This window comes from Mustela erminea, chromosome 6 (genome assembly GCF_009829155.1).
Source record: "Mustela erminea isolate mMusErm1 chromosome 6, mMusErm1.Pri, whole genome shotgun sequence".
NCBI lineage: Eukaryota > Metazoa > Chordata > Mammalia > Carnivora > Mustelidae > Mustela > Mustela erminea.
The window spans coordinates 124,750,679-124,775,382 of NC_045619.1; the positions used below are offsets into that span (position 1 = coordinate 124,750,679).

A 24,704-nucleotide genomic window follows, 5' to 3' on the forward strand; every position below is an offset into this window, starting at 1 on the left:
GGACTAGCTATGAAAATTCAGATGACAGTCATTTGGAAGTATGGGCCATTGATAGGTACTGAAAAGTCAATAACTGTCTTTCTAGCCCTTCCTTATACTCTGGGGTGGTCCCTGCTATCTCAGCCACCATTCAAGACTACATTCCTAAGATGTCCCCAGATAGAAGAGAAGAACATTGAGGAGAGAAACTTCCTTCATCTCAGATTTATGGCATTTGTAGACAGCTCCTGATTATCCCCATTCAGAGATAATATTCAAAAAAAAAGAGCTACTCATATTATGGAATACTATCAGAATCTCTCTAGCACTTTTATTTGTGGTAAAAGAACCAAAATGGGATTTTTTCTGCCATTTGTGTCCCCCATGTAGACGATGTCTGCAGTACAATGCATTGGTCAGGTACATAAGCGAAAGGAAAACAAAATAATTTTTCAACCATTGTTCTCACTCACGTCTTGTATTTGAGCTTAAATACAAATACACTCTTAAGGCCAGAAAGTTATTAAAGACAGAGAAGGCCCAATAACAGAACGGATTGGCACTGATAACCTGGCAAGAACCACGGATCCCATTCAACATGGCACCAACAATAACACTTAGCCCATGGTTTGTGCTTAGATGGGCACCACATCAAACATTTGAGGAGTCGTCTAGTGAATAAGTAGGTTGATTGAAAAGCTAGGCCAAGGACAATCTTTTTGACTGTGTGGACCTGCCAAGGAGGACCATCAGCTTACCGACAATGATCCCAGGTCTTCTGTCCATCTCCACAATGTGAGGATGGACACCTTTGTAGGCCGCATCGCTAACCACTTGGGTGTTCTTCCTTACTCGCTCCGTCACGGGGTCATCTACAACAGGAGTAAAGCCCCTTCCCTTTGTCTTTTCAAAGTCTTCATGATACTTTACCTGAAAAAAAGGAAAACAGCATGAACTCAATCTGAAATTTCCTGGTTGTTACATACCTCACAACATGTTGATACGGCAGCTGCCTCTAGATCACTCTCCACACTCACGTATCTACAATCAACTGCATCTAGATTCAGCTGCATCTAGTGTGTTTCCCATATATATGTATCTTTTCCAATTATTCCGAAAATAGTGTCTGAAATGTCAGCTTCCTCGCATCAGGAATCAACTGCTGATATTTTCACAGTTTTCCATCATTATGGTTAGCAACTCTTTTAAATTTATATATAAACCAGTACAGTATATCAGTGAGAAGGCTTAAAAGATACATCTATATTTTAATCCTGGTGATTTCCTAAAATGTACTAACTTAGGTACAAATTAATTTTCTATCTTTGAACCTTTAACAGGTATTAAAATGACATGTTATTTCCACACAATTATGCAAGAAAACAGTATTATTTAAAATTAGATTGAAAGTCAAAAATAATGATACATATAATTTTTGTATATTATTGCAAAAATGGATATACGTACTTCAAAACATACACTTTTTTCATGTTCTGAAATTGGACCTGTAAATTTTACTATAGACCACTGCATTGTACACTTTAAATGAATAAACCTTATCGTGTATAAATTGTACTTCATGAAACTGCTTTAAAAGACATACACATTTTTTATATTCTTTGCAACATGTAAACATACCAAGCTCTGTCGTAAAATTACTTGAAAAGAAGTCCGAGCAAATGTTTTTCATAAAATGCATTCATAGTAGTCATGTTAGAAATAAAAACACACCCAAAATATCACTGAGAAAAATTACTTTATTAGGACTAAAGATGTCCATTACATTTCAGTGTGATTAGAAAGTCCCCTCAAATGGATGGGCCCATCCACATTCTGCTTTGCATTCATGCGTTGTTAGTTATCCAGATTAATGGTGAGCGACGCCGTCAGTACACTGGGTGGGGCCATTCCTTAGTATGTTTTAGTCATGAGAAGAAGGAGCTGGTTGTACCCTACCATTGAAATATGATTTTGTGCTTCTTTGACATATCTCAGACCAGGTGTATCTAAAATCAGACTTGGTCTACCTTTCATCTGTTTATGGTCCTGGGTATATTTTACCTGCAAAGTAAATAGTAGAATGTACTTAACAAGAAGACAATTTTAAGAGAAAACATTACATGACTTTTCAGACTTTCCAAATGAGTGAAACACATAGAACATATTCCCAATTCTTTCCAAAGGAAGTTGTTCAGTGAGTTATCTGTCATTCTAGGGTAACAATCTAAAATTTTACTCTCAAAATTCACCTTGAAAAGCTACAGCGAAGACAACCTAAGTCTCTCTATGAATCAAGAATGGTGTGTGAATGACCAATATCCACTAACAATGTAGTCAGGAAAAGTGCTTATCACACTTCCGTTAAACAGGAAAAACCCAAACCAAATGAAACCTAAATGCGTTGTCCTGTTTCTAAGATTTCCCCATTTTCCACCACAACACTCTTGAATGTATACCAAACCCAAGCATCCCTCTATTTCCTTTTCTTTTCTTTTTTTTTTCCCACTGTAAAGGATAAGAAAAACAAGGAATATCAAAATCGAATTTCCTTCTAAGCAGCCACAGCTTAAAGGTAATTTATGTCAAATACAGTCAGCATCTCTGGGCAGAAATGCCACTGGAGAGGCATGAACTGTAAAACCTAAATGCTGATTCCCAGGCATAAGCAAGCTCTTCCTAACACCCGGCAGGCAGAACACTGCTGTTTATGAAGCTGTTTATGCATGCCATTAAGATAGCAATCACCGAGGACTTGGGCACCCTGTGCAATTCGGAGCAAAAATCCCAATACTTACTAAGAGAAAGCATCCTGTTCAAATAAGGACTTTAATGATTAACTGAATTCTATATTCAATGCATTGAAAGATTTTTTTACTCTATGTCCTTACTCTGGTGTAACGAGTCATTCCTGATTTTGTTTCGCTGAGAACATTTAACAATCCGCAGCCAATGGAGTACATCTGCAGAGTGACACTCCCGTAACTTGCTCATCAAAGACGTCACCACTTTCAAAGACACTGGCTCACATAACCTGAATCACTGTTTAAATAAGTATGAGAGAGTCTGAAACTAAGCTTTGAACTAAGCTTTGAAGGTAACCATTGGTCACATCTGGAAAGAGCAATGAAGGATTGCGGGATAACGTCAAGTTTTGCAATGGAAGTCATTGGAAATAACACATGTACTTACTGCGTGTATCACAAATGTTGCTTGAAAATACTTTTTATTTTCACAAAAGAAAAAAAAAAAAAAAAAAGACAAACAGGACTGCAAGTAAATAATAACGGACGCATCCTTTGTAACAGACCAAAACGGATAAAACCACTTGCCGAACTGATATTTTCTTGGTTCTTCTTCACTCTTTCCATTTCAGGAGTTATGCTTAAAGCTGTAGCTCTTCCCAGTTGACCTTTATAATGAACCTGCCATTTCAGAGAATAAAAAATAAGGGGACTGTGAATCAATTCGAATAAATAAGCATCTCACAGTAGCTATCTTAAGGAGCTAGCCAAGAAAGGGAACTACGAAAAAAGGAGAACGCCATCTAGAGGGCTGACCATATTTAAAATGCTTGCATTTTAAATCAATCTATTTTCATTCCTCCCATAGCATGAATCCCTGGGAATGAAGTCACTCAAATATATGAGCACACCATCAGTAAAGCTGTCAGAAGCACCGTATCACAAAGGAAGAGGAGAAATGTCTTCATGGATATTCCTTAAAGGTGTTCCTACCCATACACTATTACAGTTTGTCAGTAATTAACTGCATGCGGCAGAACTTTTGAAAAGATGCCTAAGTAGGGGACCGACGTCACCCATAAACAGGCCGGCGTGCTTCCCACGGCTCCATTCTTCCTTCCCAGTAACATGTTCCTTTCGGAGACTAATGGAGTTATGTCAACTGTGATTTTACATAGATCGGGAAAAGATGAGCATCTACTTCTCCAAAACACAGTTGTGAGAAGTGCCAAACAGTGACCTGCCTTTGTTTTATAAGTTCATAAGACTTTAAAGGTTTAAAGAAGAAAAGATTTCTTTGAACCTAATAGATTTCCAGATTTCCTCTTCCAGAGAACCCAAACTATATGTTAATGACCTGAATGACCTTGAGAAAGGATTCTCTCAGTGACCTACAGCTATGGATTACATAAACAGAGGGGGGTTAACACTCTGGAAAACAGCATGGAGGTTCCTCAAAAAGTTGGAAATACAGCTACCCTATGACCCAGCAATCATAGTACTGGTTATTTACCCTAAAGATACAAACATAGTGATCCAAAGGGGCACGTGCACCCGAATGTTTATAGCAGCAATTTCCACAATAGCCAAACTATGGAAAGAACATAGATGTTCATCAACAGGTGAATGGATAAAGAAGATGTGGTATATATACACAATGGAATACTATGCAGCCATCAAAAGAAATGAAATCTTGCCATTTGTGACAACGTGGATGGAACTAGAGGGTATTATGCTGAGTGAAATAAGTCAAGCGAAGAAAGACAACTATCATATAATCTCCCTGATATGAGGAAGTGGAGATGCAACGTGGAGGGTTTGGGGGTAGGAAGGGAGGGAGACAAACCATAAGAGACTCTTAATCCCACAAAACAAACTGAGGGCTGCCAGGGGGAGGGGGGTAGGGAGAGGGTGGTGGGATTATGGACATTGGGGAGGGTATGTGCTATGGTGAGTGTTGTGAAGTGTGTGAACCTGGTGATTCATAGACCTGTAGCCCTGGGGCTAATAATACATTATATGTTTATTAAAAAATTTAAAAATTAAAAAAAAAAAAATAGAAGGGGGTTAAGAACACGCCAGGGGTTGGTGCCTGAGTAAAAACTGACAGCTCCCATGGGGCCCGTCCCTTGTGATCTCTTCAGGCATGCACACTTTATAATGTACCCCAAGACGCTGTCCAAAAATAAAATGACAGTAGCTGGGAGTGGGCGATGGAACCGAACAGGCTAGTGAACAAGAGCACATACTAGTAGGAAAAGCAGTGGGAAAGCTTATCTGAAGGGCCAAGATGCTAGAAGCCACTGCCACATCCCTTTGGGGAAACACAGCAGCTGTAAGCATGCAGACAAGATGAGAGGGACACACAGTCATCGAGAGACCAAAATCGTACTGGCGGTCACTGGGAAATCTAGAGGACGGAATGCCTGTCTGTACCCACCCCACCGCAGACCCTACAACCTTTCAAGTAAACTGGCAGGCAATGGAGAGCAGAACAGCCAACTCAAGGTTATGAAAATGTTATCAACGTGATCCCTTCAACAACATGTCCATAATACGTTTGCTATCATGAGAAAGAAAGCTACTAAGGTCACACATTGCTGATGTTCTTCTGATTTTCTTTAACTCTCTTCAACTCTGGTGGATCAGAAATGGCCGTTGCCTGTTTAGTTTCTCCTTTGTATTTCACCTGCAGAGGATAAGCGAGAGTTTCAACAGATGGTAGAATGGTCTCCCCAAAACACCGCAGAGGAAGAACCTCAAAATTGACCCTTTCTGTACACGTTTTCCCCCACTGTAGTTAAGCGCCCACCCTTCAGTTCATATCTACACCTAGATCCTGATTCTTCAGATTTTTCAATAAATACTTTGCTGTTGAATACCAAAGCTCACTGCCAATTCTGTTAACTGAAAGCCATGGAAACATAAGGGAGACACAGGGAATGAGGTCATTGCAAGAGAATCACAGTGAGGTAGCCAAATGGCGGCGGCCATTTACTCGCCTTCTGAGGCTTTCGAAAGAAGATGAAGACCCCTTGTTCCTCCCACATTCCAAGGGTATTATACGAATAAAGCAGTATTCAGCCTGATTTTCTCCTCTACCTGGAAAAACTCACACTCAAATTTTAAAGTCTTTCAAAATTCCCTTTCGGGGGAGAAGAAGGCTTCTTCAAAAGTTTATTTTGATAAAATTTCCATGAAAGTATCCCCCAAATGGGCAAAATACCCAGTAGGGGGTACTTTGAAAGGGATTTCTGAATTGAGGAAGGCCTGGGTTCAAATCCCATCTCTGTCCTTCAAACTATGGGTCCCCGGCATGTCCTCTGACCTCCCCAAGACTCAGTTTTCGGTACCTACAAACCAGAGAAATAACTTGTGGCAACCTTACAGGTTCACATAAAGCAGTTCACACAGGAGCCCTGTTAGAGGTTTCTCCTGACTGTTAACCCTCACTGATTTATTAGCAACACATTACTGACTGACTAAAGTTTTTCATTTTATTTAGTTTTCCTGCTCTGACATGATGCCTTTGAATCCCAGTCCAGCCGGCTCTTCATTTTGCTCTATTTCAACAAGTTTTGTTTTGTTTTTTTCTCAGACTGACAACAGATCTGCTTCTCTCCAGATCCTTCCCTGAAACTAGAGATTTACCTACTCAACTATGAAGTCCATGAGGACAGGAACTAGGTCTTGCCCATCTTTGTGTACAGCAGAATACAGACTGGGGGGCTTACTGAAGACTTCTTAACTAAACAAGCACGGCTAAATCACAGCAAGACAGTCCTGCACTTCCGGGATCACAGGAAAGAACCAAAGTTCATGCCCTCAAGCACATGACCATGAGAAGGAGCATCCAGTCCCGTGAAGGACTTGAGGTTTTCAGAGAGCAGCGTGAAGGAGGAAAATTCGTAACACTTGACAATAGAGAACTCAGAACCACTTGCCGTACTCAGCTCCTCCTGGTTTCTCCTCACCCTCTCCATCTCCGGCGTGACGCTCACCGGTGTGGCCTTGGGGCATTGCTGTTTGTACTGGAGCTGTGGGACAAGGTCCAAGACCACATGGAGTTAGGCAAGGAGGTGTGCACCCACCGTCCAGAACAGACTAAAAGGAATGCCCCCCGGCTAGAGGGCGTTAAGTTAGTTAAAATCTTCATTAGGATTGTAATATGAAATAGGCATTCCTAACAGACGATTCTAACACACTCATCCCAGACTCCTAGCTCCTTCTTGTCCGAATGTTTTAAACTTCCATATTTCCACCACATTTTGGTGGTGCTTCTTTGGAATTGTCTTATGTATTGGTGGTTTGAGTTTGGCCATTATTGGTCATAAGAAATTAACCCTTCTGTGAATTCATTTCTTCATAGCACTAAAGCAACACTATCAAACCACCATTTTATATTTAACAATAAAAACTGTATATTCTGGGGTGCCTGGGTGGCTCAGTGAGTTAAAGCCTCTGCCTCTGGCTCAGGTCATGATCCCAAGGTCCTGGGATCGAGCCCCGCATCGGGCTCTCTGCTCAGCGGGGAGCCTGCTTCCTCCTCTCTCTCTGCCTGCCTCTCTGCCTACTTGTGATCTCTGTCAAATAAATAAATAAAATCTTTATTTAAAAAAGTGTATATTCTTGTCATCAGCGAGGAGGGCTGCCCCTGTCCCACACGTGCACCTCTGTGACAGACTGTCACCAGGGAAACACACCCCGAACCTCAACATTTCCCTTCTCTACCAAGTGCTCACAATGGCAGGCCTGCGCTCGGACTGGCATTATGGAAATCTGCCTGACCTACTGCCTAGGACGTGCTCTTTCTTGGCTGGGAGGATCAGATCCTGACATTTGTGGTCAGTTTTCCAGCAACCCCTTGACACCCCCGGGAAATAAATGAGCATCCAGCACAAAGAAACGGAACAGCATGTCCGTCAAACGAATTTTTGACAGGCAAAAAGTAAAACTGAAGGTGAAAATCCTATTATGAGGAACTCCACAGGGATGGTCTTAATGATTTTCTGGAATTTAAAATTAGTGGAAGAGATTTTTTTTTTTCTTGCGAGACATCACAGGACCTGCGGGGCCTGTGGATAAAAATGGACTTGAGCTGCACCCCTCAGCCGCAAACGTGACAGTGAAGAGAAGCTTGATCAGCCGGGAAATAAAGGACAAAGGGTCAGGCCCCTTCTGGGGGAACTGCTTTCCTCAGGGGGTGCCTTTCTTTGTGCCCGGAGATGTGGTTGAGAATTTAGGCAGATTCTGTATCTGGGATAATGAATTGTCTCAGTTAAAGTGAGAAGAGGTCCAGTGTCAGCTCTACCTGATGGCCAGGATGTAAGGAAAGATTACTCCAGGTAGAGCACGGAGGGGGAAAATGCTGCTGACCGGCGTGACGGAGGTGGAGAAACTGCTGTAGCCACTCGGCAGTGGATGTAAGTCTGGGGATGTAAATCTGATACTGGGGACTCTTCGCGTCTTGTTTTCATTCATTCATTCACAGAGAGGCTAAGCGCTCTCCAGGCACCATCTCACATCATACCCTCGTGCCAGCTTCATAGATAAGGAAGTTGAGGCTGGGAGAGGTGAGGGTTTGTAAAGGGTTTACAGCGAGTAAAGGCTGGAGCTGGGATCCAGCCAGCAGACCAGGGTCCCCGTATTTCCTGCAACTCCAGTATGGTGCCAGTTTCTACCACGTGCACAGCCCTTACTGTATGCCAGGCTGGCTCTCAAGCATGCTCACCAATATTAGTCTTTCATTAAATTAACTCACTACTATTTGCAAATAAAGTTATTTTAAGGGGGTGTTAGATCTCTCTGACACATTGAAAATGACTACCCTTTCTTTTAGAAAAAGGGACACATTAAGACATTATAATCCCTAAGCCAAGACCTGCTCATGGGAGGAGCACCTGTCAGTTACACGTGAACCGCACTTCGGGAAACACCAGACTCCCAACTCACCTCCTTAGGGCCGGAATTACTTCTCTCTGCACCAGCAGGTCCCTGCCACCTGCTACCCTATGCACTCATCACACTAAACCTTCCCCTCCTTGACCGGCATGTAAACGTGTACAGATGCGTTCTGCTTGGCCAGGAAGGCGCTTCCTCACGAAATCCACCCCAACTTTTATTAACCCTTCAAGACCTAACTCAAATGTCACACTTCCCCGGAGGGTCTTCCCCTCTCTGCCGCGAACATTGCCTTCCTCCTCTGCATTTCCACAGCACTTCGCAAAAGGAAACATTATTTATCATTAAATGAGACACCACATGTAATGTACTCCACAAGCATAGCAAACGGTCAGTCAGTCAATATTAACTATTGTGATAGCTCTTCATGCACAGTGGGTGTTTATTCCCATGTCTGTTTCTCCTAGAGATCTGGAGAAGTCACACTCAGCTTTGAATTTCCCCAGAACAAGAACAGAGCGGGCATACAAGTAACATGTCCTTTGATGCATAAATGCACACAGGCGGGGCCATGCCAGCCCAGCCTGAAGACGGGGGCCATCTAGCTCCATCTTTTAGCAACTGGGCCTCCTGCAACAGTGTGCATTGTCCTGGGGCTTTGCTCGTACAAGTGCACGCCCTCCCTGCCTACTGCCATTCAAAGAAATAGAAAACGGTACTCAAAGAAATATGATCACACATTGCTGATGTTCTTCTGGTTTTCTTTAGCTCTCTTTAGCTCTGGAGGATCGGAAATGGCCGTTGCCTGATGCATCTCTTCTTTGTATTTTACCTGCAGTATGTGTTTAAGAAATAAGGTGGTAAATTATTAAAAACAAAACAAACAACAGAAAAAAACAATGTGGGTTTTCTTCAATGCAAGGCTTAAAAGATAGTTAAGACTCCTGCATTCGTAACTATTACACAGCTGAATTTTTAAACTCTCAACAGTAATTTTCCTTCAGTGGGAACAGAAATTTTTATTTTATTTTATGGGATGATGCTTTTTTTTAATCCAAACGTGCCAATGAACTCATATCTATTCACCTAGCCATCACCATAGGAATTATTTCATTAAAATAAGCAAATGTTGCTCATGAAAATAAATTTTATCATTAGGCAGATACACAAAAAACCTTGGAAATCCTCCTAATGAATATAATAACTTCAAGTTTCTAGCCAAAAAGCAGTTTCTACTCATTAACGTGTGAATTTAAATGTATCATAGATTTAAAGACAAAAGCCAAACTGCGTTTGCTACAGAGCCTTGGGAAGACTGCTTATTTAGGTGAGAGCATGCAAATATTCTGGAATAAGGAAAAAAATAAAGTGGCCACAACAAAAGAAGAGGAAGTGGAAGGTGGGGGGAAATGTACAAAAAAGCAGAGGCCAAGACTCCTGATTTGTATTGAAGGGCCTGTGTCTTCTACCCACAGAATCATGTTCTACAAATCCAACCTATATCCTGGCACCCACTTTATTCAAAAGCTCTTCCCTCAAATCTATTTAGAGGAAGATCAACCAGACAAAAATGGTCATGTCAGCACACGGTTATGCACGAGATGAGAAACAGCTCTTTGAATTTATGAAATGATTAGTAATACCATCGTATCAAGTGGTATTTTAAGAAGTCTAAGATTCATGGAAGATTAGATTCAAGAAAAAGGACACACATCAATATTTATATGTAGCGAATGCAGGCAAAAATGAAGAGGCCCATGTTGAAATTTAGCAAAGACTTAAATCTACCCAAACCAGGTTTTAGAAATCACTCGGTAGGGGCGCCTGGGTGGCTCAGTGAGTTATAGCCTCTGCTTTTGGCTCAGGTCATATCCTGGGATCAAGCCCCGCATCAGGCTCTCTGTTCAGCAGGGAGCCTGCTCCCCCCCCACCGCTTTCTCTCTGCCTGCCTCTTTGCCTACCTGTGATCTCTATCAAATAAATAAATAAAATCATAAAAAAAAAACAAAAGAAAGAAATCACTCGGTAATGTTTAAATGATTCAGGCTGAAATCCATGCTGACGGTGGCAAAGAAATGGTAACCTACATGTCTATGTCCTAGGAGCCTTAGGTTTAATATGAGTAACAACGGCAATATAAGTCCAGATCTGAAACAGTTAAATCGAGAATACACTGCGAAAGACCACCTCTAAATAAAGATTCAAAAATAGTTCTTAACAGGGAAAGCTAATAGCTAAAACGCTTGTACAGGGGAGGTGGAAAATGTCGAGATCTTTAAATGTTAGAGAATCATATCTTGGTTTGACAGATCTGGCTAATCTTGAAAGGGCAACTTTCCATTTGAATACTAAGCAGGAGTTTATGGCCCCAACCTCACAGAGATACAGAACTATGCATTTATTGTTTGCTAGGAGAGGCAGCGCAACGCTGGAACAAGAAATGATCTACCATACTCCTTTGCGTGATTTTCCTCGGGTGAGAAGCTAAACGTGATTAAAGATGAACATTTGTGTTTTTCATAGGACTTTAAACTAATCAAAATGGCACAGTCATCTTCCTATAGGTGATGGAACTGCACACTACAGGACATTTATAACATTGTATTTCAGGACGCTGATGGGTACGATTCAAATATTATCATTTGGAAGTGAAGGAAACAAACATAGTATCCTTTTCTGCCAAACTAACTTCCCCAGCGGACCCCAGCATGGCCAGACACGAGGCTCTCGCCACAGTGGATCGGAACACAGTTGCACGCCCTCACCGTAAGCTCCTACTCCTCACACTTTCTTCAAGAGAAAGCTGTGTTCATTCATGCTGCAGAAATTTTATTGCACTAGTATTCTGCAGATTTTTTTGAAGTGTGCTTTTAGAATCAGGTTCTTACCTTGACTTTCGTACTCTTTCTCCACAAAAACCCATGTGCACTCATCTTCTAGCATGCCCCGTAACTATCCTGACAGAGATGTCTAACCCGGGCTGTTCTACTTAAATTACTTAAAGGCTCTGCCTTCAAGAGGGAAGGTGAAGAGAAAGGAGAGGGGGATTTCAGGAAAGAACCTTTAAGACTTCCTCAACAAGGAACTAAATATATGTGGTGCCTAGGTGGCTCAGTCAGTTAAGAATCCGACTCTTGATTTTGGCTCGGGTCATGATCTAAGGGTTGTGAGATCGAGCCTCATGTGGGGCTCTTCACTGGACAAGGAGACTGCTTAAGTTTCTTTCTCTCCCTCCCTAAAATAAAATAAAATAAAATAAAATAAAAATACTTTATGGCTACAAAATGCTAAAAAATAAAAGAAGAAAAAGAAAGGAAAGAAAGAATGAATGCAATTAAATATACTACATATCCATGGGAGAATTCCTGTTGGTAAGGATAGCAAGTCTCCACTGTAAATGTCAAATACCGAATGAAAAAGTTTTCATCCATAATAGTAAGCACCTCCTCTAGCCTCCCCCTCCAAGCTCAAAGAGAGTTGGAGGGTAAGTTATTTTACAAATTATAGCAAAGGTGCATGTTTTTGCTTTGCTGAAAGCTGGAAGAAGTAGAACACAAACAGGGCCTCTGGAACCTTCTCTTAAGCCACCAAATAAATGTACTAAGGGCCTTTAATCGTTCTGTAGGGTAAAATTTCTTTCCTCCAAGTTGTGGAGAGGTACTGAAATTTATCTTTCCTCTGAAAAATTTAATGCAGTTAAAATTCTGTTCAAAAGATGAAATCTAATCCTAGATTTCATTACAGGACTATTAAAGTGATCTATCTCTCGTACACTATGATAGATCAAGATGAAACACTGCTTTAGGTTCAAGGGGAACAAGGCTACAGTTTTCCTTCTGAAAGTGAGACCTTTGATATTTGATGAAATAGCATTTTAACAAAGTGAAGACTAAAAGAAAAAGCAGCCAGTTTAGCAAAGAACTAAAAACATTTATCTAGCTTATGTTTGCTTTTGGAAAGGATAATTAATGTTGTAAAGCACTTTACTGAACTAATATTCTGCTGATTTTTCTTTACTCGTTCAGTCTCTGGAGTATTTTTTACTGCTGTGCCAGCTCCTATTTCTTTATTATAAAATATCTTTATTATAAGAGAAGGAAAGAATAACTAGAAGCTTATTGGAATTCAGGTCCTAGATCAGGTTCTTATTAAAGAAAGACAATTTCTTAGGTTCTCAGGTAAGGTGAATACAGCTTCTGTTTATGAGTAACGAGGTTATATCAATCAATTAAATAATCCATTATGAGAATAAATGTCCAATTTGGGTCTCACATTCCACAGCATTCCACAGGTAACCCCCGATACCTCGTGTGTGGTAATGACATGGCTGCAGATTACGTGGTCTAAGAATAGAAGTTGGCAAACTTGGGGTGCCTGGGTGGCTCAGTAGGCAAAGCCTTTGCCTTCGGCTCAGGTCATGGTCTCAGGGTCCTGGGATCAAGCCCCCCATCTGGCTCTCTGCTCAGCGGGGAGCCTGCTTCCCCTCCCCCACCTCCTGCCTCTCTGCCTACTTGTGATCTCTGTCAAATAAATAAATAAAATCTTAAAAAAAAAAAGTTGGCAAACTAGAGTTTCCTTCTTCAAATACAAACATATATCATATGTGCGTTTGAGAAAAAGCAAAGCACATATTAGAAAAGCTTACTAAGCAGTTTCATTTAATTCAAAAATGGCAAGAAATTTTAAGCAAGTGCTATTCTCCAAACACAAAGATGCCCTCATTCTCGTCACAGAAAATAGTGGCTTCATCATCAACATCAAAAGTTTATTCAGGGACGCCTGGGTGGCTCAGTTGGTTAAGCGGCTGCCTTCGGCTCAGGTCATGATCCCAGCGTCCTGGGATCGAGTCCCACATCGGGCTCCTTGCTTGGCAGGGAGCCTGCTTCTCCTTCTCCCTCTGCCTCTGCCTGCCACTCTGTCTGCCTGTGCTTGCTCTCGCTTCTCTCTCTATGACGAATAAATAAATAAAATCTTAAAAAAAAAAATTTATTCAGTCTATTTCCGTCTCTTCTACTTATTCATTAACCTTCCCACGTGGCTCTCCACTCCTACCAACAATCCGGGCCTTTCTAAGACAAAGCAAAACGAAGAAACAAAACGTTTTACCAAATAGTAGAGTAAACATCAGAAAGGCAGATGAGGACTAAACTATTGCCCCTGTTAAGATTTGGTAATTCAGTGAGCCCTAATGGGGGTTGGGAAAGTATGGCCTCAGAGATGTTTTCCCCCAAAGAAGAAATCTATAACACATAGAATCACAGGAGATGAGTGGAAACAGCTTTTTCCCCCTGATCATCCCTTCAAGCCAGACTTTTCCCTTTCTTAGTACACTTGCTTTGAAGGCCCTAATGGTACCTGACTAGCACACCTGGAGGTTTTGAGTTTGCCAATTTATTACAAAGTAGAAATATTCCGAAAGTCCTCAGACTTCATAGAATTTGTATTTTGATGGGGCCTTTACTTAACTACTAAATGCTAAGGAGCTAGTTCTACTTATAAATATTGGCTGTATGGTCAATTTTTATAATTTTAGAATTCAGGTTTGTATATCCATCAAACATAGACTCGTTCCCTTAATTAATGATTGCTGATACAACTCCTATTCCTCAAAGTAAAAAAAATAAAAGTTTAGGAGTTGGTTATTAACTAGTAAATTCCTAAATACATTATCATGGCAAATCAGTGATCAGGAAGGAAGTCATTTTATAGTATTATTCTCATCTCCAAAGTTAAATATGTGTGGAAGATTAAGACCTCTTCCGTGAGTAAAATTTTAAATTTCAGTTAAAAAGAACTCTTGCTTGTACCACAGAAGAAAATTTGAATTTGTAATTCCAAAACAATCATAATAAATTGTACCATATAAGAACATTTGGTACTATTAAAAGGAAACAACAGGCCCAAAATGGAATCACTCATGTTAAGACCCATCAAGACTTAATACTTAAAGTAATTGCAGTTTCAGCTTCTCCCAAGAGTGGAATTTTAAACCAATCAGTCTGGAATTTCCTCATCAGCACTAGAGAGGTAATCTGCATGACAGACCCCCATCTTTTTCCCTAAGGGAACGTGACCTTGTCTGAAGCAATCCTATTTTCTCTCTTGCTAATAACTTCCTTGTCCTGCTGGCTTCTGCCTATCAAAGTCGTACATTTTGTACATCTCTACTGATCATTCTCAAATCTGTTAGAGGGGACACTGCCTGATTCATGAATTATTGAATAAAACCAATCAGATCTTTAAATTGACTTGACTGAATTTTGGTTAACAGTACTCTTGTTATTTTAACAAAGGAAAGAGAATACATTTGATAGAAAATTCAAACAACGCAACAATCAGACAATGAGGAAAAATGCCCTCTTTCTGGAAACAAAATTTCAAGGTGCCCACTGAGAAGCAGTAATTGTTACTCACCGCACTAATGTTTTGTTGAGTTATCTTGATTCTCTGAATTTCAGGAGTGTCTAACACAGAACTATAGTTAGAAAGCATCTTCTCTGCTTCGTCTTTATACTTTTTCTAAAAATATAAACATTTAATATGAATCTGAGACTGTGTGTGATGTACATGTATGAGAGATAGAAAATAATGCAGCTTCCAACTCTACTATTCCACATGGCTCATATCCTCATAAATTATATCTTATGGTTCAAAGCAGTTGTTGATGGGACAGCAGAAATAAAAGGAATAAGAAAACAGTAAGCAAAGAGTCCAGAGAAACAGGCTGCCTCTTCTCAGGAAACGGTTCCCACCCTAGTCCATCCAAAGACTTCCAGAGGCCTTGGCCTCTGTGCCATTTCTAAGATTAGAAACTTGTGATATTGTGACTTATGATAAGAAATACATATTTGGTTTTTGTCCCTATTTCTGGCACAGAGCTCCTAAAACTGTCAGAATTTCCTGTGATGAGAATGGTTAAAATATTTTTAGTCATGTTAGTGAAATGATTTTTGGACCACACTTAAGGATGGGACTGGTTGCCAGGGGGAACCAAGCGATTAGAGGGTTAGAACTTTCAGTCCCCAACCCACAACCTCTAGGGAGAGGAGAGAAGCTGGAGCCTAAATCAATCACCAATCCCCAGAGTTGAATGTAATGAAGCTTCCATAAAACCCAAAAGGAGAGGGTTCGGAGAGCTTCAGGTTGGTGAACATGGTGAGATTTGGGGGAAATGGGGAATGAACCTAGAGAGAGCTTGGAAGCTCCAGGACCCTTCCTCATGCATCTCTTCAATGCATCTCTTCCAATGCATCTCTTCCATCTGCCTGTTCCTGAGTTATATCCTTTTATAAAAAACTGCTGATCTAGTAAGTTCCATCTGCTGCTCTAGCAAATGAACCCCGAGTACGGGGTCCTGGGAACCTGTGATCTACAGCCTGTTGACCAAAAAGCACAGGTGAAGAACTGAGCTTGCAATTGGCATCTGAAAAGGGGAGGGGAACCATCCTTTAGGACTGAGCCCAAAACCTGTAGAACTTGGTGCCAGCTTCTAGTAGACAGTGCCAGAATTGAGTTGAATTCTCTAGTCCCCTGCTAATGTCCAAGAATTGTTTGTTGGTGTGGGGAAACCTCCACATACATGCATTGGAATTGGTGACCAGAACCCTGAAGAAACCTAGTCTTTCATGAGCAGCCCCAGTCCCTGTTCAAGGTAGTCCTATAGCTCCTACGAGTAACATGGCTCTCTATATGCACTATTTTTCATGCTTCCGGATTTGTGCTCTGTTTCCTACTTCAGAAAAATATACATTTGTATAATGGAAAGATACTAGTATTTCTGTAGTTGAGATTAAAATCTCAATTTTCTGTGTACTAAATGTATTACTATAAGCTCTGGTCCAATCTGGGCCATACCTTCAACGAGTACCCACGTTTATATAGTCATAGGTATGGTTCGAAATACACATTAACTCATTAAATCAACTCTCCAAGCAGATGGTGTTACTATCCCCTCTTACAGATGGGGAAACTGAGACACTCGCTAAGAAGTGTCAGAGCCAGGACTCAACCCAGGCACTCTGGGCCCAAAGTCAGTGAAGTTAACACATGCTTGTCAGGAAAGGTAATTATTGTTCGTGTTGAGACTCAGCACAGCATTGTTACAATATCATAAGTATTCCATTGTATCCTAAAATAATGAAAATTCCTTGAAGTTAGATGTATCCTTCTGTCCCACACAAACAAAGCAACACTGTTAAGCTAAGGCAGGAATGCTGACAACTCAGGCATCGCTTCCCATGGGAAGCCCTTACCTTTGGAGGGAGTGGCATATATCATGGTGGCATATATCATGGTGGGTAATACTGTATTTGTGTGATTATTTGATTATTAAACTATGAGATTAGTTCCCCAAGGGCAAAACCGTGTCTAATTTTACACATAAGTGGGTGCTCAGAAAGTATTTACTGAATGAATGAATGAATGAGATTGACATTCTTGAAACAGTAACTTTTCTCCACTGACTCCTATGACCCTTTACTTGGTTTATGTATTTATTTATAATTTTAGTCACTTGATATAGTTAGAGCCAACTTCTCCTAGTTCAGGTGACACCAGGAGACACTGAGGGCAGATGGCCATGCACTTCAGGACCATCCCACAGCTGTGACATCTGAGGAGGCCGAGAAGCAAACAATTCCTTTGACATTTGACTCTGTCGTCTGGAGACGCCATTTAGATGTTCAGATTCTGCTTGTGCTTTAATCAGAATTCTAACAAATTTGGTCAGATTTTGTTGAAAATTCTTCTCATCATAAATCCCTTTCATCAAATGCAATTCCTTTGTCAATTTTCTATCACCATTTTAATTTTTTCATTCCCCTTTACTGTTTTTTTTTCCCACTGGGATTCATTCTTTTCCTTGTAAATTTTATAGTGAAGACAATATTCCCTAATTAAATTTTTTTGCCCAGATCAGATTTTATCCATAACTTCTTCCATGAGATATATTCTTTTGTGGTTATATCCAAATCCAGCTTTTCTAGAACTTTTTTTCAACAAGTCTTTAGAGAGGATGTGTGACAGGTCAGACTTGGTAAATTAAATTTTACAAAGAAGACCATTCTTCTCTTAATTTTTAATTAATGTTCAATTTCACCTTCCACCCTGCACCCTGTTTTATTCATTCTTCATTGGAGCTGACTATTTAGGGGTAATATTCATTATTACTATGAGATGGTTAATAGACAAACTCATCTGTAATCTTTTCTCTGTAGTGTGAGCTCTGGATTCAAGCGTGCACTAGAGTCAAAACTAAAAATAAAAAGGATCACAGTGTTGTTGGACTCAAACAGGGGAGCTCAGACACTCAATAACAGCCACTGAATTGAATTTATAGCAAATTTCCTTTCATTAGTGAGTTTAATCAAGTTTGACCAATAGCTCCTAGAATAGAGTGCAGTGACTTTGAATACAGTGCCCTCCAAAAAATACCAGTCTTAGAGACACACAAGGCACATGGGGACTGAAAATCAGAAAATGGTATTCAGAGTCTCTTTACTCCCTCTACCAACCTGGCTGTAGATTTCTGATGCTCTCTTGGCTCGTAGTATGTCCAGGATGTCCATGCTCACTTGCATTCCTTTCCCCTTAATTTCATTTTCCAGATCTTTCTTATATTCTTTCTAAACGAACAGAAAATAATCTTCAGAGCTTCGCTTCTCCTTCCAGAGCAAGGCTGATATGTATGTGTTTGAATCTGAAGGCTACACGTGCGAAAATGCCATTTATGCTTTTTCTATACACAGATCATCGTGTCTGTTGTAAACTTTGTATCTTGTGGGTTCCTCACCTGGCTGGCCATTTCCGATGCTTTCTTGGCTCTCTGGATATCAGGAGTGTCTGGGCCCACTTGCATGCCCTTCCCTCTTATTTCAGTCTCCAGATCTTTCTTATAGTCTTTCTGGAGAAAATAAAACATGCAGTGAGGGCTCCACAAGAACGTGAAAAACTGTTAACAACTGTGCTGGCATCTCACATCAAGATCATGGCTTTGGACTCTTATTTCTACAAAACTAGGAAGAGTTTTAAAACTTGTGGGAGGAACATGGCTTGGAGTGACTTATTCACAAGGGATCAGAAGGCTCCTGCCCACTAAACTGAATTAAGAAAGGAAACACAGTTAGCTAAAGAGGAAGTTTTTCTATTTCAGTACAATAAAATTGATCAGTTATTGGTTAACATATAACTCATCTGATGAGTATCAGTAGGATGTCATTGCAAAATTGTCACTTTTTGCTCTGCAGTGAATAATTATTGCTGGTTGCTTCCTTGGAATCCAACCACTGTTACCCCCAACTCCCATTAGCTCCCTGCTTTGCCACTGGGCAACTCACAGCTCCCTGATACTAGACCATTCAGCTTGGGTGAGGCTGGCCCAAGTCAGGGGGTCCTGTTGGGCTCACATAAATTTACCATTATACCCCATCCCTTGGGGTACGGGGAATGGGGTATAATCACAATATGATTTGTGAAGTTCCATCCCTGGCCCTTCCAGAATTCTCTAGGGATGAGTAGGATTCTTCTTCCACACATACTATCAAGAAGCTTTCCCTCTTCTTCTAGACATTGATGGAGAAAGAAGAAGCCCCAGGAACTGCTAAGAACCTCTTTGCGAACAAAAGAAAGCCTGCCTGAGAACTGAAGATAGAGACTGAAACTCAATTACATTGTCTGAGCTCCAGAGCAAGCCCAGCCTAGGGCTTCCTCTACTGTCTAGTTCTAAGAACCATAAATTATCTGCTTATTTTGAGTAGCCTGAATTGAATTATGTGTTACTACAAAATAGTCATAATTACCCAGACACAACATGTCTCTAAGACTCGTCACATTTTAAAACAGATTATAAAAAATCAAGCAGGCTGTAGACTTAAATTGTACACTTTTCAGTGTGTATGGATTCTTCAATGAAAAATTGTATTACAAGAAAAAAAAACATTGCTGTATCTAATTACATCTCTTCTAAAACAGTTATTTCCGATCATGTTGACGTAGCCTAGATGTGACATAATCTAGATTTGCAGTTTTCCTGCAATGGCATAAATGTTGGCTTGCTTATTTGTGATATCCTTTATTTTAAAAGGTATAAACGAAGATCTCAATCTCAGAAAAATATTACATTTTTTCCTATCTTCTACTCATAACTCTGTTTATTTTCACGGACTTGGAGTCTCGGTTTCACATTTCTGAATACAATTTAAATAATAGCATTTAACCTTCAAATCATAATATTCCATTATTACTGTGTGTATTAAAAGAAATTTCTAGTAAGCCTCTTTAAGACCCCCAACAAAGCACCTCATTTGAAGGACAATGTATATAGAAAGTGAGGCACTAATCATAGATAGTCACCAAGGTCCCAGGGTAAAAGTATGTCATTTAATTTTGCAATATGAATGTTCAAATCTAAAAGCATCCTCAAGCACATCAATCGATTACATAGGACCTTAGTTACATCATTTACATACTAATGTATAATAAAACACCCTAAAATTCTGAAGTTTTAAAAAAAAAACATGATGGCACCTATATTCCAAGAAGACAAGCCCCAATGCACAAGAGTTTTATAGGTTCTGCCTGAATCATGTCTGCTAATCTCCTATTGGCTAATAGAAAGTCACATGGTCAATTCCATAGGTTCTGGAGGGTTTAACTATTGAAAGTGATTCATGTAACAATATATGCCACATTAATTTCCTTGAAAAGTTAAGCCTCAAAAGTCCCAAAGTTTGGTTGAAATGGATGCGAGAACCTAGCAACTGGGCAAAATGGGACATGGCTAGGATTACATACAAATGAGACCTTTGGATTGCAAAAATAACAGCACGGCTATAATCATGATGTACATATAACTATAGGACACCTGACTCCCCTAGGCCTTTCTTTCCCCTAGCTTCTCAAGAACTAGCAGACATTCCTAAGCTACATACAGAAATTGAAAGCAGCATATTGTTGAATAAAACAAGTCTATACCGTTCAAGGAAAGACATGACATTCCAACGTTTCATGAAAAGAAAGTGTCTTAGAGACCCTTAGATAAAAGTGTGAAATACATAATTTGTAGTCTTTCCACATTGTTCTCTCCATGGAAAGGATACCTTCTTTTGGCTTCAACTCTCAGACTGATTTTGAAGGCTCTTCTCCAGCCTTGAATTCCTCACTCCCAAACCTCTTATCTAAGCCAGTACATTGAACTAACACTGGATGTTTCCTCCTCCTAATAAAAAGAAGCATTTCCGAGATTTATAAGTAATAGTTTGATAGTTTCAAGTAGCTAGTTACTTGGAATCCCAAGGAGGCCACCATTAAAAAGTACCCTTACATCTAAGGAATGAATAACTAGAAAGAACAACTGGGCAAAGACCAGGGAAAGAACTTCCCAGAAGAAAACAGCACTGTGCAGAGACTGCAAGTCTGTGAGGCTGGAGCACAATCATAATGGGCAAGGGAAGAGGGGAATAAGATAAGAATGGCAGAAGAGAGGCTCTGAATGCAGCAGCAAGGAGTGGGGCATTTATACTGGACATAACTGGAAACCATTGGAGAGTTCTAAGTAGTGAGACTAACATAATTTAACGTAATTTTCCAAGGATGCTTCTGACTATTGGGTAAAGAATGGCTATGAAGAGGACAAAAATGGAAGCAGAATTCTAGTTAGAAGCCATTGCAGGGATCTAGGTGACAAACATGGTAGCTTGGACTAGGGTGGAGAGAAGTAGATGGATTTAGAAATCATTTTGGGGGCAGAGTCAATAAAAGTTGCTGATGAGAAGAATTCAAGCGACTTCAGAGATCTCACTGATGACATTTGCTAAGAAGGGAGTGAAAAAGGAAAGCAGATCCGGGGGAAAATTAAGCCTTCTGGTTTTATTGTGTTAATATTGAGATCCTGTTACTACATTTTACATGTCATTTACATGTGGTAATGCCTATGAGACATCAAAAGGTAAATGGTTACATATTCACATCTAAGTTATGAAACAATTTTGCTATAAGAATGAGGTAGAACTATATGAAGTAATATGGAAAAAGGTCTATAATATTAAGTCAGAAAACCAAGTACGGGAAAAAAATACATGGTATTTAAGGACTTTTTAAGTCTACGTGTACATAAGTGTTATGTTTATCTATATACACATAAAAAATATATCCAGAAGTTTCTACAACAAATCTGCAACAATGGCTATATTTCAGGAGAATGGAAGGAGGGGTCAAGTCAAAGGAGGTTTTCAAGGGCCTGTTCAGTATGCATCCCCCCCAACTCTTGTCATTTCTAAATAAAACCTCTATTGCTCAAGACTCCTATGCCATCTCCAGATCCTTTTTCCAAACCAGTTATGACCCTTCCATTCCCCTGGCCAGACCCTAACCCTGGGAATGTAAGCAGATCCCAACGCAGCAGCAGACTAGAGGGCATTTAATCAGCTCCCTCTCACCCTCCAGATTTCCTGCGGGGAGTCGGTCCTGCGCCAGCTCTTCCTAACTGCAAACACATTACATTACAGCTCTCAGAGTAGCCCCACTGAAACACCCCCAACCAGTCTTGAGGTAAGTGGGCAGCACTCCTTAGCCTTCTCCCCAAAATTCTCTTTACAAATGTTTCTCACAAAATCAGCTCTTCCCAAATACCCTCTTCTCCAGTGACGCTCGTACATTCTCGAAATTTCTGGAGGAGTTCCAGAGGTATGGAACTGGTTCTGGGATATTGCCTTCAAAAGACTACGCATTTATGGTCTGACTCCTACAACGTTGTTATCTGTTCTCTATCACATCATAGCCTCTAAGCCAAAACTTCTAAACTAATATCCTGCTGTTACATGCATTACATGAAGAGGAAAATAGTAGATGAAAGAACACGGTCATTCAGGATATAGAACACTTCAATCCAAAATGCTAACCCGGTAGGAATTTCCAGCATGGTGATGAGGTCAATGGGGTATTTTCAGAACGTGCAACCAAATCATACAGAAATGGTTATCACTCCCAGGCTAGAGTCTCAATATGTGATTTTCAAGGTCTGTTCAGAAAGTGGGAAACGCAGATGTACGGAGAGGCACATGACCTATCCTTAAAGAAAACATAGCATGAAAACATTTATTATAGCCCAGATGAATGTGAAATTTGTTGTATTCCAAGAATAAGATAAGAAAGAGGGGGGTGTGGGTTTCTTTATGTGTGTGTGTTCTATTAAAATGCCCTCCCCCTAGTTTTCTTTGATATATTTAAAGGAAACAAGTAAAGCAGGAACTAAACATTTTCAAACAAACATGCTGATTTGGAATGGTCTCCATTCCAAACTTTTAAACTAATCACAAAGCTTTGGGGAACTCCATGTACTAATTGGGAGATTAATATGATTTGTGAAGTTCCGAATACAGGTTTTTTTTGTTTTTGTTTTTTATTTTTATTTTATTTATTTATTTGACAGAGAGAGAGACAGCGAGAGAGGGAACACAAGCAGGGGGGGTGTGAGAGGGAGAAGCAGGCTTCCTGCTGAGCAGGGAGCCTGATACAGGACTTGACTCCAGGACTCTGGGATCATGAGCTGAGCCAAAGGCAGAGGCTTAACGACTAACCCACCCAGGAGCCCCCTGAAATACAGGTGTTAAGACATCTCTGTACCATTCACTCAACTAACCTGACTAGCTATCTCTGCAGCTTTTTTGGCATGCTGTATTTGAAGGGTGTCAGTGCCAACCTGCATTCCCTTCCCTTTAATTTTTGACTCCAGGTCTTTCTTATATTCTTTCTGTAAAAAACAAACAAACAAACAAACAAAAAACCAGTATTTTATAATATTCAGACACTCTAAGGACAAACCTGTATCTGTAATCAATGATACCAAAAAATTGCTGAACATATTTAAAAAAAAAAAGAAGAAGAAAACACACTTTACTTTGTACTATGAAATGATCACCTAGAACTAAGTTTTCTGGACTGCTTAGAAGGGTATCACCATTCTCACTGGAAAAGGGTATGTGCAGCTTTGAGGTTTTTACTACACATGCTGAGAAGCTTCACTGACAACTGTGTTAGGGGCTGGGGGATAGGAAGGCAGGTTTCAATGAGTTGATGCCACAGAAAGAAGGTTGATTTGGAGACCAGAGTACTCAATTGCTCTGTGACACTGAGAATGTGTAACCTTTCCGGTTTACTCATCTGAACAATGGGGGCAATAACTCCTCCAGGCACCAGCCGTCTGAGGAGCAATGAGAGCATACAGTATAGTGCTCAGCACACAGTAGGTGTTCAATAACTGATAGCTTCTTTTGGTCTTTTACTCCTATACTTGTAGGGCTAAGGCTGACTTACTGCTGTTCCTGCCACCATCCTGCCATGCAGCTGTATCTAGACGGACTCCGCCATTGAGAGTCTAAAATGATTTTTCCAGGTATTACAAACAAGTGAGTACGAGATCTACCTCTGAAGGTGGGCTGTACGTGTCACCGTAACAGAAGAATCTGTACAGAATTACTAACTTAGGGACATGTGATGTAATATTAGCCAAAGACATCATACTAGTTTTCAATTCTTTAATTCTTTTTTTTTTAAGATTTTATTTATTTATTTATTTGACAGACAGAGATCACAAGTAAGCAGAGGCAGGCAGAGAGAGAGGAGGAAGCAGGCTCCCTGCTGAGCAGAGAGCCCGATGTGGGGCTCGATCCCAGGACCTGGGATCATGACCTGAGCCGAAGGCAGCGGCTTTAACCCACTGAGCCACCCAGGTGCCCCAATTCTTTAATTCATTTAAAGAACATGGATATGTTCTTGATGATTATAAATATTTTTAAAACACATAACAACTTTGAATCTTTTTTTAAAGATTTATTTATTTATTTGAGATTGAGAGAGAGAGAGAGAGAGAGAGAGAGAGCAGGGGTCAGGGAGAGGGAGAAGCAGGCTCCCTGCTGAACAGGGAGCTCAAAATGGGGCTTGATCCTAGGACTCCAGGATTTTGACCTGAGCTGAAGGCAGACACTTAACCGACAAAGCCACCCAGGCAAGCCTTGAATCTTTTACACTTAGAATGCAATTAAACAACCGAGGAGGGATTACGAGAACCATACCATTACACTCCTCTGC

General features: G+C 40.4%; 1 protein-coding gene across 11 annotated transcripts in view; it reads right to left on the minus strand.

The window, feature by feature from the left end:
- Positions 1–24,704, minus strand: part of NEBL (nebulette) — a 360,144-nt gene that overhangs the window by 31,661 nt on the left and 303,779 nt on the right. For 5 of the 11 annotated variants that reach the window (XM_032349568.1, XM_032349570.1, XM_032349565.1 and 2 more), the window contains 10 exons: positions 23,257–23,367; positions 18,412–18,522; positions 18,134–18,244; positions 15,036–15,140; positions 9,361–9,453; positions 6,665–6,757; positions 5,317–5,409; positions 3,309–3,401; positions 1,936–2,040; positions 738–909 (listed from right to left, as the gene is read on the minus strand). In XM_032349568.1, the coding sequence (XP_032205459.1) occupies positions 738–909; positions 1,936–2,040; positions 3,309–3,401; positions 5,317–5,409; positions 6,665–6,757; positions 9,361–9,453; positions 15,036–15,140; positions 18,134–18,244; positions 18,412–18,522; positions 23,257–23,367 (1,087 nt within the window). Of the gene's footprint in view, positions 1–737; positions 910–1,935; positions 2,041–3,308; positions 3,402–5,316; positions 5,410–6,664; positions 6,758–9,360; positions 9,454–12,608; positions 12,702–15,035; positions 15,141–18,133; positions 18,245–18,411; positions 18,523–23,256; positions 23,368–24,704 lie in introns of all 11 variants that reach the window. The other 6 variants (XM_032349573.1, XM_032349574.1, XM_032349575.1 and 3 more) reach the window with 5 other exon arrangements.